The sequence below is a fragment of the Rhinoraja longicauda genome, chromosome 17 (assembly GCF_053455715.1).
Source record: "Rhinoraja longicauda isolate Sanriku21f chromosome 17, sRhiLon1.1, whole genome shotgun sequence".
Lineage (NCBI taxonomy): Eukaryota > Metazoa > Chordata > Chondrichthyes > Rajiformes > Arhynchobatidae > Rhinoraja > Rhinoraja longicauda.
Window position 1 is genome coordinate 20,805,563 of NC_135969.1, and position 13,559 is coordinate 20,819,121.

The following is a 13,559-nucleotide window of genomic DNA, read 5'->3' on the forward strand; positions in this document are numbered from 1 at the left end:
TCACAGGGACCCTAGTGCAGAGTCGGCAGCTTCAGGTTCCTGTGCCTGCATATCCCTGAAGATCTGTCCTGGGCCCAGCCACAATGTGAGCTCATCATTACCTCGACTTCCCCCGACGATTGAGGAGATTCGATATGTCTACGAATACTCTATTCAATCTCTACGGGTGCTCGGCAGAGAGCACACTGACTGGCTGCATCACGGCGTGGTTCAGCAACTCGAGTGTCCAGGAATGAAGGAGACTACAGACAGTCTCCCTGTGGCAGCTTGGCCCTGACACCCAGTGGACAGGCCCTCGACCCAGTCGACACTGCCCGGCCCATCACAGGTACTGACCTCCCCACCATCGAAGGGATCTGCTGCCTCAACAAGGCAGCCAGCATCATCACAGACCCACACCACCCTGGCCACGCTCTCATCTCACCGCCATTAACAGGAAGGTGGTACAGGAGCCTGAAAACCATGACCTCCAGGTTCAAGAACAGTTTCTTCCCAGCAACCAACGATCAGGCTCTTGAACACTGCACAACACCGACCTCAGCAACTGTGGTCTTCTGTGGACGGTGTCTTTGGTGTCTTTGGTGTCTTTGGTCGCACGGTGCACTACTATGCTTACCTAGTATTACGGTTGTTAATTTATTGTATTATTGATTATTGTACATTATCTGTGTGTGATTGTGTTTGCGGGCCCGCTAATCCACAGCATTTCATTGTCCCGTTGCCAGTACACAAGGCAATTAAACGCTCATGACTCATCCTGAGTCAGCAATGGGCTTGGTGCCCGACATGTGAACGGCGGGCGAGGAATCCTGCTTCCTCGTGGCATTGGCCCTCGTGACGGGGGGGGGGTGGGGGATGGAGGGTGAGTCTCCCCTGGGGAGGGGCACCCTCAGTGCTGTCGGGGTGGGGAGGGGGGCGGTCTGGCATTTCGACCCATTGACGATGAGGGAACACCGTTAGATTTCCCAGTCTGGACGGTGTAATTGATTAAAAAAACCGTTGCAGTACAGCACAGGAACAGGCCCTTCGACCCACAATGTTGGTGCCCGACAAGATGCCAAGACCGGCCATTATCTCCCTGCACGTGACCCATATCTCCCCATCCACTGCATGTCCATGTGGCCATCTAAAACCCTCTTAAACACCACTATCGTATCTGCCTCCACCACCACCCCTGGCAGCACGTTCCAGGCACCCACCCCTCTGCATAAAAATACTTGCCACGCACATCCCCTTTAAACTTTGCCCCTCTCATTACTTTATATACTTTGTCCCTCTCATTACTTTATATACTTCTTTAGCCATTAGACTTTACAGATACAGCATGGAAACAGGCCATTCGGGCCACCGTCCACACTACTAGCACTATCTAGTCTACACACTAGGGACAATTTACAGAAGCCAATCAACCTACAAACCTGCACGTCTTTGGAATGTGGGAGGAAACCAGAGCACCCGGTGAAAACCCATGTGGTCACAGGGAGAAACGTACAAACTCCGTACAGGCAGCACCCGTGGTCAGGATTGAATCTCTGTCTCGCGCTGTGAGACGGCAACTCTACCACCGTGCCACTGCGCTGTCCTAAAGCCCTTCTAGAGAGTTCTCTCCATTACCTCCGACGTTCCAGTGACTTGGAGGGGAACTGCAGTTGGTGGTGTTCGCTTGCTGCCTTTGTCCATCTTGGAGGGAGGGCGGTGAGTTAAGGAGGTGCTTTTAAAGTCGACTGGGCCAGTAACTGAGGTTTATTCACAGCGTAACTTTAAGGTGAGAGGGCAAAGTTTAAAGGAGATGTGTGGGGCAGATTTCCTTTTTACACAGAGGGTGGGGGCGTGCTGCCAGGGGTGGCGATGGTGGTGGAGGCAGGTACTATAGTGATATTTGAGGCTTTAGGATAGGCACATGGATATGCAGGGAATGGAGGGACATGGATCAGGTGCAGGCAGAGGGGATTAGTTTATTGGCATCGTGTTGGGCACGGGCTTTGTGGGCCGAAGGGCCTGTTCCTGTGCTGGACTGTTCCGTGTTGTATGATGAGGAGGTTGGAAGCCCGGGTCAGGTGGCCGTGATCAGCTGGGTCCTGTGCTGTCGAAGAGATGATGCCCCCTTGACAATTGTAAACTGAAGGAAATTTAGGCAGCAAATTTCTATGACTGGATTGCAACAAGAGGAAGGGGGCCATTCATCCCACCGAACCTGGGCTGGCTCCTCTCACGGATGCTCTGAGCCCTGCCATGGGATGTTCACGTATCTCCAGGAGAGGGTTTGTGATGGAGAATCAGTCCTGAATTATCCGCTAATGTCCATCGATTGCTGGTTCCCTGCGTGCACGGGTGACGTTGCTGGACTTGCTCCAGATTCGTCTCGTCCCGCTAGTATTCAATGGTCACTGTTTTGGTCCACAGATATTCGTTCAAAGCTTCCTGCCCTGTGGAACGAGAGTGAGATTCACTTTCTCAAATATCACACAGCCACTGCCTGTAAGCAGTAAACACCATAACACATAGGTGCAGAATTACACCACTTGGCCCATCGAGTCTGCTCCGCCATTCAATCACGGCTGATCTATCTTCTCCTCACAATCCCATTATCCTGCCTTCTCCCCATAACATTTGAATCCCTTACTAATCAAAAATTGGCTTTAACTTGGCCTCTGCAGCCATCGGTGGCAATGAATTCCACAGATTCACCATCCTCTGGCTAAAGAAATTCCTCATCTCTATTCTAAAGGTACATCCTTTTTTTTCTGAGGCTTTACCCTCTGGTCCAAGACTCTCCCACTACTGGAAACATCCTCTCCACATCCACTCTATCCAGGCATTTCACTATTTGGTAAGTTTCAATGAGATCCCCCTCATCCTTCTAAACTCCAGCGAGTCCAGGCCCAGTGCTGTCACACGCTCCTCTCTCGTTAATCCAATCATCCCTTGGACCGTTCTCATAAATCTCATCTGAACTGTTTCCCTCTGCAAGCGTAAATGATAACTCCTGACTGAAACCTCGTTTGTGTAACAACTATACCAGCAGCAGTGAAAACGCACACCTCCAGATTCAGGGGCCGTTTCTTCCCAGCTATTGTCGGGTGACTGAACCGTCCTCTCACCCACCAGAGAGCGGTCCTGACCTCCCATCTACCTCATCGGAGTCCCTCGGACTAGCTTTGATAGGTCTTTACCGGATTTTATCTGCACTAAAGGTTATTCCCTTTATCCTGTGTCTGTATACTGTGGATAACTCGATTGTAATCATGTATAGTTTATCCGCTGTGTGGTTAGTTAGCCCACAACAACAAATCTTTTCACTGTACCTCAGTACACGTGACACTAAACTAAACTAAAGTAACTAGACTTTAATGTTCCTCTTTTCGTTTACTATATTGCTTACAGAGTACTGTGTTTACATATTCTGCCGTGCTGTTGCAAGTGAGAATTTCATTGTTCTGTCTGGGACATATGACAATAAAACACTCTTGACTCACTAAACCAAACCAAACCAAAGTAAACCAAACTAAACTAAACCAAACCAAGCCGAGCCGACGCCAGTGTTGGTTGCTGCTGTCTGGGTGAGCTAGGCCCCCCCCCGCCGCTCTCCTCGTGTGGCCCTTACCCAGGTCCTTGCCGAAGCCTGACTGCTTGAAGCCTCCAAACGGGGCAGCCACATCAGTCTTGTTGTAGGTGTTAATGAACACGGTGCCAGCCTGCAGCTTCTCGCTGACGTACAGCGCCTTGCTCAGGTCACGCGTGAACACGCCTGAGGCCAGGCCGAACTCCGTGTTGTTGGCGCGTTTCAAAACTCCATCCACATCCCTGGTGGAAACAAAGCCATGGTGACAGCAGGTCAGAGCCAAATCCACACCCAGCACGGAGCCACAGGGAACAAAAGCCTAGTGTACGCAGGGAACAGAGGGAGATGGATCACGGGCAGGCGGGTGGGCTTGGCATCATGTTCAGCACAGACGCTGTGGGCCGAAGGGCCTGTTCCGCTGCTGTACTGTTCTATGTTCCATGAACATTCATCCCCCCTGGATCTCTGCCCCATACCAGGAGAGAAGTTGGGACATTATGTTACACGTCGTTAGTGAGGCCACACTAGGAGCACTGTGTGCAGTTCTGGTCGCCCAGCTACAGTTAGGATGTCATTAAGATGTAAAGGATGCAGGAGAGATTCACCAGGATGTTACCTGGGCGTGTGGGCTTGAGTTACAGGGAGAGGTTGGATGGGCTGGGACTTTGTTCTCTGGAGTGTAGGAGGCTGAGGGGTGACCTTATTGAGGTGCACAAGATCACGAGGGGCACGGATAAAGTGAACACTCACAGTCTGCATCCCCAGGGTAGAGGGTTCTAAAACTAGAGGGCACGGTGAGAGGGGAGAGATTTAAGAGGGACCTCGGGGGAAACTTTTCCACACAGAGAGTAGTCCGTATCTGGAACGAGCTGCCAGAGGAAACTGTAGAAGCGGATACAATCACTGCTTTTAATAGGCATTTGGACAGATATGTGGATAGGAAGTGTTTAGATAGATATGGGCCAAATGCAGGTAAATGGGACTGGCCCAGTGTGGCAACTTGGTCGGCACAGACAAGATGGGCTGAAGGGCCTGTTTCGTGCTTTGCGGCTTAGTGACTCTAAGTGAACCTACCCGTTTGGAAACTTGGAGATGATCATGATGGGCCCGAAGGATTCCTCCTGAGCGATGAACATTTCATCCTGCACATCCGTGAACACTGTGGGCTCGAAGAAAAAACCTGCAACACAACAGTGTAGAGGGAGCTTCACTCTGTGTCTGACTCAGGGAGTGTATGTGATGGGACAGTGTAGAGGGAGCTTCACTCTGTGTCTGACTCAGGGAGTGTATGTGATGGGACAGTGTAGAGGGAGCTTCACTCTGTGTCTGACTCAGGGAGTGTATGTGATGGGACAGTGTAGAGGGAGCTTCACTCTGTGTCTGACTCAGGGTGTGTATGTGATGGGACAGTGTAGAGGGAGCTTCACTCTGTGCCTCACTCCGGGTGTGTGTGATGGGACGGCGTAGAGGGAGCTTCACTCTGTGTCTAACCCTGGGTGTGTGTGTGATGGGACGGTGTAGAGGGAGCGTCACTCTGTGTGATGGAGCTACATCATCTCACTGCGTGTAAAATTGCTCCATGTCTCCTCGGATCTGTGTGTCACCCATGCCCTGGGAGTGGGGAGACATAAGTGCATCAGTAATGAGCAGAGTCATTGATGTTTGTGAGTGCGGATTATTCTGGCATTCTCTGCCCCCTTTCTGCAGAGTAGAATCCCACTGGTGTCGCCCGCTAGTGAGTGTCTGGGAGATCTGTTAGCATCCTACGCACCCAACCATCTCAAACCATCTCTGCGCTGGGTGTAAGCTCAGTCTGCAGGACTCCTGCGTTACAACCGGGGCCACGCAGCATGAAGGGCTCCTGGTCTGTTGGGCTGATTGGACTCTCCAAGTCACGGTTGGTCGGGATGAGAAGGCTGAGGTTGGGGCACGTGGAGTTGGGATCCTACCTGGCCGAGGGACCTGCCTCCCTCCATACACCAGCCTGGCCCCCTCCTGGGCCCCGGTGGCACAGTACTGGACCAGCTTGTCCAGGTGGGCCTTGTGGTTCTGGGGACCGTGGTCCGTGGATCTGTCCAGGGGGTCTCCGATCTTCATCTTCTTCACCTCTTCCACCTGCAACCTCGGAGTGAAGCAACAACGGGTTGCACGTACGTGAGTCCAGGAGGGAGGTTCACAAGGCCCCATCTCCATCCCTCCATGTTCCTGATCCAGAGCTAGTCTGTACACAGCTTCACGTCTAATCCCCGGATCACTAGAAAGCTTTCCATCTCCGTGTGAATTCCCCAACTACAGTCACAGAGTCATACAGCATTAACACATGCCCTTTGGTCCAACTTGCCCATGCCCACCAACATGTCCCATCTACACTGGTCCCACCTGCCTGCATTTGGCCCATATCAAGAGTCAAAAGTTTTATTGTCATGAGTCTCCAAAAGGAACATTGGGATTCTTACTTGCAGCAGCACCACAGATATGTAAACATCCTCCCGGGAACATTCTCACTTTTCCTGCTTTTTGGAAATGCGCCTCCACTTTACATTGCGTCTTCCCAATCCTCCCACCAAACGGCCGGAGGAGGTAATTAAGGCAGGGACTATCGCAACGTTCAAGAAGCATTTAGACAGGTACATGGATAGGACAGGTTTAGAGGGATATGGGCCAAACGCGGGCAGGAGGGACAAGTGTAGATGGGGCATGTTGGTCGGCATGGGCAAGTTGGGTTGAAGGGCCTGTTTCCACGTTGCATGACTCCATGACTCTAACTTTAACACCTCGCGCTTCTCTGCAATACATTCCAGCTGCCACTTGTCCTTCCCGCTCCCCATTCATCTGAGGGGCTCCCTTCTACCCCAGCCTCGTGAGGAAGCCGATCACCCTGCAACCCGGACACGGTGAACAGAGAGAGAGAGAGAGAGAGAGACTCACCACTCTGTGCAGGAACTGGTCATGGATTGATTCTTCCACAAACAGCCGTCCAGCTGCTATACAGTTCTCCCCCTTGTTGAAAAACACAGCTCCCATACCCTGGGAAAGCAAGCAAGGGTTAGCGATCACCGCAGCAACACAGCGGGTAGTGCTGCTGCCTCACAGCGCCAGAGACCCCGGTTACATCCGGACTACGAGTCTGTGTGGAGATTGCACCTTCTCCCCCTGACCGTGTGGGTTACCACCGGGGTGCTCCAGTCTCCTCCCACATCCCAAAGACGTGCAGGTCTGTAGTTTAATTGGCCCTCTGTAAATTGCCGTTAGTGTATCGGGAGTGGATGAGAAAGTGGGATAATGTAGACCTGGTGTGAACAGGTAATCGAGGGCCGAGGGGCCTGTTTCCATGCCGTTCTCTTCTATGTTTGGTCTATGAAGATTGAGTTTAGAGGGCAGGGGTCAGAAGGCGTGGGTCAGAGGGCAGGGGTCAGAAGGCGTGGGTCAGAGGGCGGGGGTCAGATCCCCAAGGTCACCTATGGTGGGGGACCTGTAACCAAAGCACTTTATTTCTGTTTGGAAACTTTTATTCCCATTAACATGCGAGCTGACAGTCAAACCTAAATTCATGACCAATCATTTACTGTCTTGACCAATTACTTACGAGACCAGCTAATCATTAATTAACTGATGTTTAACTAGCATGACCAACATTTTAACCTGCTCTTCCTACAATAGCAGTATATATATTGGTGGGTCACCTTGAATCCTTTCCCTGTCACCCCCATTTCACCTGTACGCTAGCTCTATCCTACACACTAACGGCCATTTACTGGAGCCAATCACCTTACAAACCTGCACGTGGTTGGGATGTGGGAGGTGCTGTCAGGCTGCAACTCTACATTGTAACTCAGCATTGTAACTCATCAGTTCCAGGGACAAAATCCAATGTCCGCAATGAGGCAGAGGTGACATAGACAGCACCCACCCGAGCTTATAGAAGGGCCATTCAGAAGCCTGATAAGCTCACAATCGATAGGAGCAGAATTAGGCCACTCGGCCCATCAAGTCTATTCCGCCATTCAATCATGGCTGATCTATCTTTCCCTCCTAACCCCATTCTCCTGCCTTCTCCCCATAACACTCATACTAATCAAGAATCTATCTATCTGTGCCTTAAAAATATCCATTGACTTGGCCTCCACGGCCATCTGCGGCAAAGAATTCTACAGATCCACCTTCGGACTAAGGAAATTCCTCCTCATCTCCTTCCTAAAGGAATGTCTTATTCTGAGACTGTGCCCTCTGGTCCTAGACCCTCCCACTACTGGAAACATCCTCTCCACATCCACTCTATCCAGTGGGGTTATGATTCTATCCGGAGAAGGGGTTGTTAACTATTGATTTAATATTTGATATTAAATATTGATTTCTCTAAGTTCTTCAAGTTCCCCCTGCATTCCCTCTCCCCCCCCCCCACCCAAGTCACACCACCTTTCCTCTTTACCTTGCGAACAGCTACCAATAACCAGTTTCCTTTTTCATTGTTACTTTTTTGCGTATCTTTCATTCATCTGTCCTATATCTCTCTCTCCACATAATCGTCTATATCACTCGTTACCCTCTCCTCTGACTTTCAGTCTGAAGAAGGGTCTCGACCCGAAACGTCACCTGTTCCTTCTCTCCAGAGATGCTGCCTGTCCCGCTGAGTTACTCCAGCACTCCTGTGTCTATCAGGGGTAGTTGACTGTCCCAGTGGCAGGGACGAGATGGGACATCCATATCAGAGCTCGCGATGAGATCCACCCCTAACCTACAGTGTGTGTGGGGGATGGCAGGGTTTCTGATGCTGACCCTACCTCACCCACCACTACCCCCCACTCCCACTCCCACCCCGTGCAGCACAGGTCTGTCCGCCTTACCATCCGCACCGCCTTGTCCAGATCGCAGTCGGCAAAGATTAAGAGCGGGGATTTGCCTCCTAGTTCCAGAGAGACTTTCTTCACGTTGCTGACTGCACAGCTGTGGGGGGAAGGGCAGTGAGACGCTCAGTCCAGGCCCAGTCTGTGGAGATCACCACCACCCCCCACACCCCAACCCCCACCCCGTCTCCAGCCTGTGGGAGCCCCCCCCCCCCTCCGGCTGCCCCTCCACAGGGCAGTGGGGTGGTATCGGAGTGGAGGGGAGGGAGGGGAGGGGAGGGGAGGGGAGGGGAGGGGAGGGGAGGGGAGGGGAGGGAGGGGAGGGGAGGGGAGGGGAGGGAGGGGAGGGGAGGTACGTGACTCCTCCTGCCCAGCGGTGGAGACAGGTCTGGAGGGGCAAAGCTTTCCCAACACATTCAGCCCACAGAGGGACTTCTTGGGGTGGGGTGGTGTGGGTGGGGTGAGGTTGGGTAGGGTTTGGGTAGGGTTGGGTGGGATGGTGGGGTGGGGATGGGTGGGGTTGGGTAGGGTTGGGTGGGGTGGGGTTGGGGTGGGGGGGAGGGTGGGGTTGGAGATGTGTGGGGTTGGGTGGGTGGGGTGGGGGGAGGGATGTGTGGGGTTGGCTAGGGTTGGGTGGGGTGAGGGTGGGTAAGCTGAGCACCCATGGGTCCCACCCCTCAGAGCTGGTGTTAGATTCACTCTTCCCCTACAACGTTTTCCCAATTATGACATTTGGGCAGATATCTGGACAAGGAGGGGTTTAGAGGGAGCCCAGGGGCAACCTTTCCACTCAGAGGGTAATCTGTATCTGCAACGAGCAGCCAGAGGAAGCTATAGAAGTGGTACAATCACAGCTTTTAAAATGCAAAGATGGATAGGAAGGGTTTACTGGGAAGCCTGTACCACTGTCAGAGTGAGGCCAAACACAAATTGGAGGAACAGCACCTCCTAGGTTGCTTAGGCAGCTTACAACCTCAGCGGTATGAACATTGATTCCTCTAACTTCAAGTAACCCTTGCATCCCCTCTCTCTCCGTCTCTCCACTACCCTGGCCATTGTACTAGTTTCACTGAAACGTGTCCCGCTGAGTTTCACTGTTTGTATCAATCGTTATTATCTTCCCCACCACACAATGGGCCATTGTGGGCTCCACCTTTCCCTGATCATCGCTGCTGGTTTTTTTTTGCATATCTTTCATTCATTAATTCTATGTACCTTTTTCATATCTCTCGTTGCCCTCTCCCCAGACTCTCAATCTGAAGAAGGGTCTCGACTCGAAACCTCACCTATTCCTTTTCGCCAGAGATGCTGCCTGACCCCCCGAGTTGCTCCAGCATTCTGTGTCTGTGTAAGGGTTTATTGGGGTGTGGGCAGCAGGGCTGAGGGAGGGTCCCAACCCAATACACTGTCTGAGCACTCCCTCCACAGATGCTGCCTGACCTGCTGAGTTGTTCCAGCATTTTGTGTTCTGCTCCTTGAACCTTCCCCAGCGGCCCCCTGTTACCTCTTCATGATCTGCTTCCCAACCGGGGTTGACCCAGTGAAGCCCAACTTCCGAACGTCCGGATGCTCCGATATTCTCTGCCCGATGAGGGAACCTGGGGACAGGAAGTGGGTGGTCAGTGCAGAGCGGAGACACAGCCCCCAAAGCTCACACCCCTCCCAACCCCCACCCAAACCACAGTCACCCCCCGCAATCACCTCAACCGACACACACACTGTGGGAGGGGAGGTGAGAGGGCGTATTGTGGGAGGGGGAAGTGAGGGAGTGTCACACTGTGGAGGGGGGGGGGGGGGGGGGGTGAGGGAGGCTCGGTGCTGTAGGGGGGGGGGTGCGGTGAGGGAGCGCGGCGCTGTGGGAGGGGGTGAGGGAGGGCACTGTGGGAGGGGGGGTGAGGGTGGGCACTGTGGGAGGGGGGTGAGGGAGCGCCGTGCTGTGGAGGGGGGTAAGGGAGGCTCGGTGCTGTGGGGGGGGTGAGGGAGGGCCACACTGTGGGGGGGGGGGGTGAGGGAGGGCCACACTGTGGAGGGGGGGTGAGGGAGGGCCACACTGTGGGGGGGGGGGGGTGAGGGATGCCGTGCTGTGGGAGGGGGGGTGAGGGAGGGCCACACTGTGTGGGGGGGGGGTGAGGGACGCCGTGCTGTGGGAGGGGGGGTGAGGGAGGGCCACACTGTGGGGGGGGGGGGGGTGAGGGACGCCGTGCTGTGGGGGGGGGGGGGTGAGGGAGGCTCGGTGCTGTGGGAGGGGGGGTGAGGGGAGCGCAGCGCTGTGGAGGGGTGTGAGGAGCGCCGCGCTGTGGAGGGGGGGTGAGGGAGGGGCCACACTGTGGGGGGGGGGTGGGCGTGAGGAGCGCCGTGCTGTGGAGGGGGGGTGAGGGAGGCTCGGTGTTACCTACCGGCCCCTGGGAGAATGTTGACCACCCCCTTTGGGATTCCTGCCTTTACCGTGAGCTCCGCAAATTTCAACGCTGTCAAGGGCGTCACCTATTGGAAGGAAGGGGAGATCGTGGGGGTCAGTAAACACCTCCTCCCCCCCCCTCACCCCCCACCCCCCCGGCAATCCCATGGTGCACAGAGGTTCATATGTCACAGGAGCAGAATTAGGCCATTCGGCCCATCAGGTCTGCGCCGTTCCACAATGGCTGATCTAGCTTGCACTCTCAACCCCAGGCTTCTCCTCAAGGGGTTTACCCGCCGTGGGCCCTGGCTGTCCACACGCAGCACAGTCTCAGGAGCGGCCCACCGCGGGAGGCTGCTGACAGGTGATTGACAGACGACTCACCGCAGCTCCCCCCACCCCCTGGGGCATCATTTGTCCCGTCAATTGCCAACTGTAGGGGACGTGGGGATGGGAGATGACGGTCATTGTCCTGGGGTCCTGCTGTGTGCACATTCAATAGACTGATGGAGGAGGAGCGGTGAGGTGGCTGGGAAAGCCAGGAAGGGGCGGGCGAGTGATAGGTGGATACTGGTGGATATATGGATAAGGAGGGTATAGAGGGAGATGGGCCAAATGCACGTAAATGGGACTTGCCCAGAATGCCCACTGGGTCAGCATGGACTAGGTGGGCCGAAGGGCCTGTTTCTCTGCTGTACAGCTCAGTGACTGGACGCCTCCTGCACCGTGCCTGTGTGTGACCCTATGTGGACACATGTCCCCGTGCGTGACCGTGTGCGTGGCCCCGTGTGGCACGTGCCGCCGGCACTCGCCGACCACTTGCCTGCGCCGGTTTGAGCACCAGGGTGTTCCCCGCGGCCAGGCAGGCGGCTGCCTTCCACGCCAACATCATCAGTGGGTAGTTCCATGGGATCACCACCCCACACACCCTGCACCAGGGGAGAGAGGGGGGGAGAGGGGGGGGGGAGAGGGGGGGGGGAGAGGAGAGAGGGGGGGGGAGAGGAGAGAGGGGGGGAGAGAGGGGGGGGAGAGAGCGGGGGGAGAGGGAGAGAGGGGGGGAGAGAGGGGGGGAGAGAGCGGGGGGAGAGGGGAGAGAGGGGGGGGAGGAGAGAGGGGGGGGGAGAGGGGAGAGAGGGGGGGAGAGAGGGGCAGAGGGGGGGGGAGTGGGGGGGGGGAGAGAGGGGGGGAGAGGGGAGAGAGGGGGGGGAGAGAGGGGGGCAGAGAGGGGGGGGGAGTGGGGGGGGAGAGAGAGGGGGAGTGGGGGGGACAGAGAGGGGGGGGAGGGTGGAGTGGGGGGGGAGAGGGGGAGTGGGGGGGAGAGAGGGGGGCGGAGAGGGGGGGAGAGGGGAGAGAGGGGGGGAGAGAGAGGGGGGGGAGTGGGGGGACAGAGAGGGGGGGAGAGGGTGGAGTGGGGGGGGGAGGTGGGGGGGTGTGGGGGGGGAGAGAGGGGGGAGAGGGGGGAGAGAAGGAGGAGAGTGGGGAGAGAGGGGGGCAGAGAGGGGGGAGAGAGGGGGGAGAGAGGGGGGCGGAGAGGGGGGGGAGAGGGGAGAGAGGGGGGGAGAGAGAGGGGGGAGGGAGGGGGGAGAGAGGGGGGGAGAGAGGGGGGAGAGGGGGGAGAGAAGGAGGAGAGTGGGGGAGAGAGGGGGGCAGAGAGGGGGGGAGAGAGGGGGGGAGAGAGGGGGGTGAGGGGGAGAGAGGGGGAGGAGAAGGGGGAGGGAGGGAGGGGGATGAGGGGGAAGAGAGAGGGGGGTGAGGGGAGAGAAAGAGGCGGGAAAGAGGGGGGGAGAGAGAGGGGGTGAGGGGGGAGAGACGGGTGAGGGACGGGTGAGGGGGGAGAGAGAGGGGGTGAGAGGAGAGAGGGGGGAGATAGATGGGGGTGAGGGGAAGGAGGTTTGAGGCATGGGGTGTCGGTGAATCCATCACCCACTCTGCATTCTGCGATGTGTTACCTCAGCGTTGCTCTGAAGTCACCCAACCAGCCGCACGGTTCTCCTGCCCCCCCTCCCCCTCCCCTCCACTATACCCAGCCCCTCCCCTCCCCATCATCCTCCCCTCACTTCCCACCTGCGCTCCTCCCCCCAATCCCCCCACCCCACCCTCCAACCCCGTCCCCGGCCCCCCTCCTCCCCACATCCGCCACCCTCCTCCCTCCCCTCCCCACTCCCCCACCCCCATCCCCCTCCTCCACTCCCCATCTCCCCACCCCCCTCATCCCCCACTCTCCTCCATCCACCCTCCAACCCCATCTCCCCAGCCCCCTCCTCCACACATCCCCCACCCCCTCGGATTGCCAGCACTTACCCAATGGGCTCCCTCTTGGTGAAGGTCAGGTTGCGATTGGGGCCGTGCTTGGTTGATTGGGATGGTGGAGCCCTGGGGAGGAAGGGCAGGCGGTGAGAGAGGGTACTACACACAGCTCGGGGCACCGGTGCACCCGGACACAGCCCCATGGTCAATGGGTAGCGTGCACCGCCTCAGGTGTGCCACCTCCACAGGTGTACAGGTACGTCTGCAAACAGGCACCTGTACACAGGTATGCCCCCGCATGTGGGCACACTGCTACACATGGGCACACCTGTACACAGGTATGCCCCCGCACGTGGGCACAAGCCTACATATGGGCACACCTGTGGCACATGCCCACACATGGGTACACAAGGGCACATGGCCGCACACAGGTACACCTGTGCATGGGCACACAGCCGTAGGTGGGCACACACGGGCCACAGATGTGTGCGAACCTCTCTGGTTGTAC

General features: G+C 56.3%; 1 protein-coding gene across 1 annotated transcript in view; it reads right to left on the reverse strand.

The window, feature by feature from the left end:
- Nucleotides 1-617: 617 nt before the first annotated feature.
- LOC144601825 (cytosolic 10-formyltetrahydrofolate dehydrogenase-like) overlaps nucleotides 618-13,559 on the reverse strand; it is a 31,046-nt gene continuing 18,104 nt past the window's right edge. The window contains 11 exon segments of the mRNA XM_078414280.1: nucleotides 618-2,426; nucleotides 3,605-3,804; nucleotides 4,637-4,742; nucleotides 5,512-5,677; nucleotides 6,491-6,589; nucleotides 8,407-8,506; nucleotides 9,911-10,004; nucleotides 10,803-10,890; nucleotides 11,628-11,733; nucleotides 13,106-13,146; nucleotides 13,148-13,177. Coding sequence (XP_078270406.1) covers nucleotides 2,371-2,426; nucleotides 3,605-3,804; nucleotides 4,637-4,742; nucleotides 5,512-5,677; nucleotides 6,491-6,589; nucleotides 8,407-8,506; nucleotides 9,911-10,004; nucleotides 10,803-10,890; nucleotides 11,628-11,733; nucleotides 13,106-13,146; nucleotides 13,148-13,177 — 1,086 coding nt within the window. The 3' untranslated portion in view covers nucleotides 618-2,370.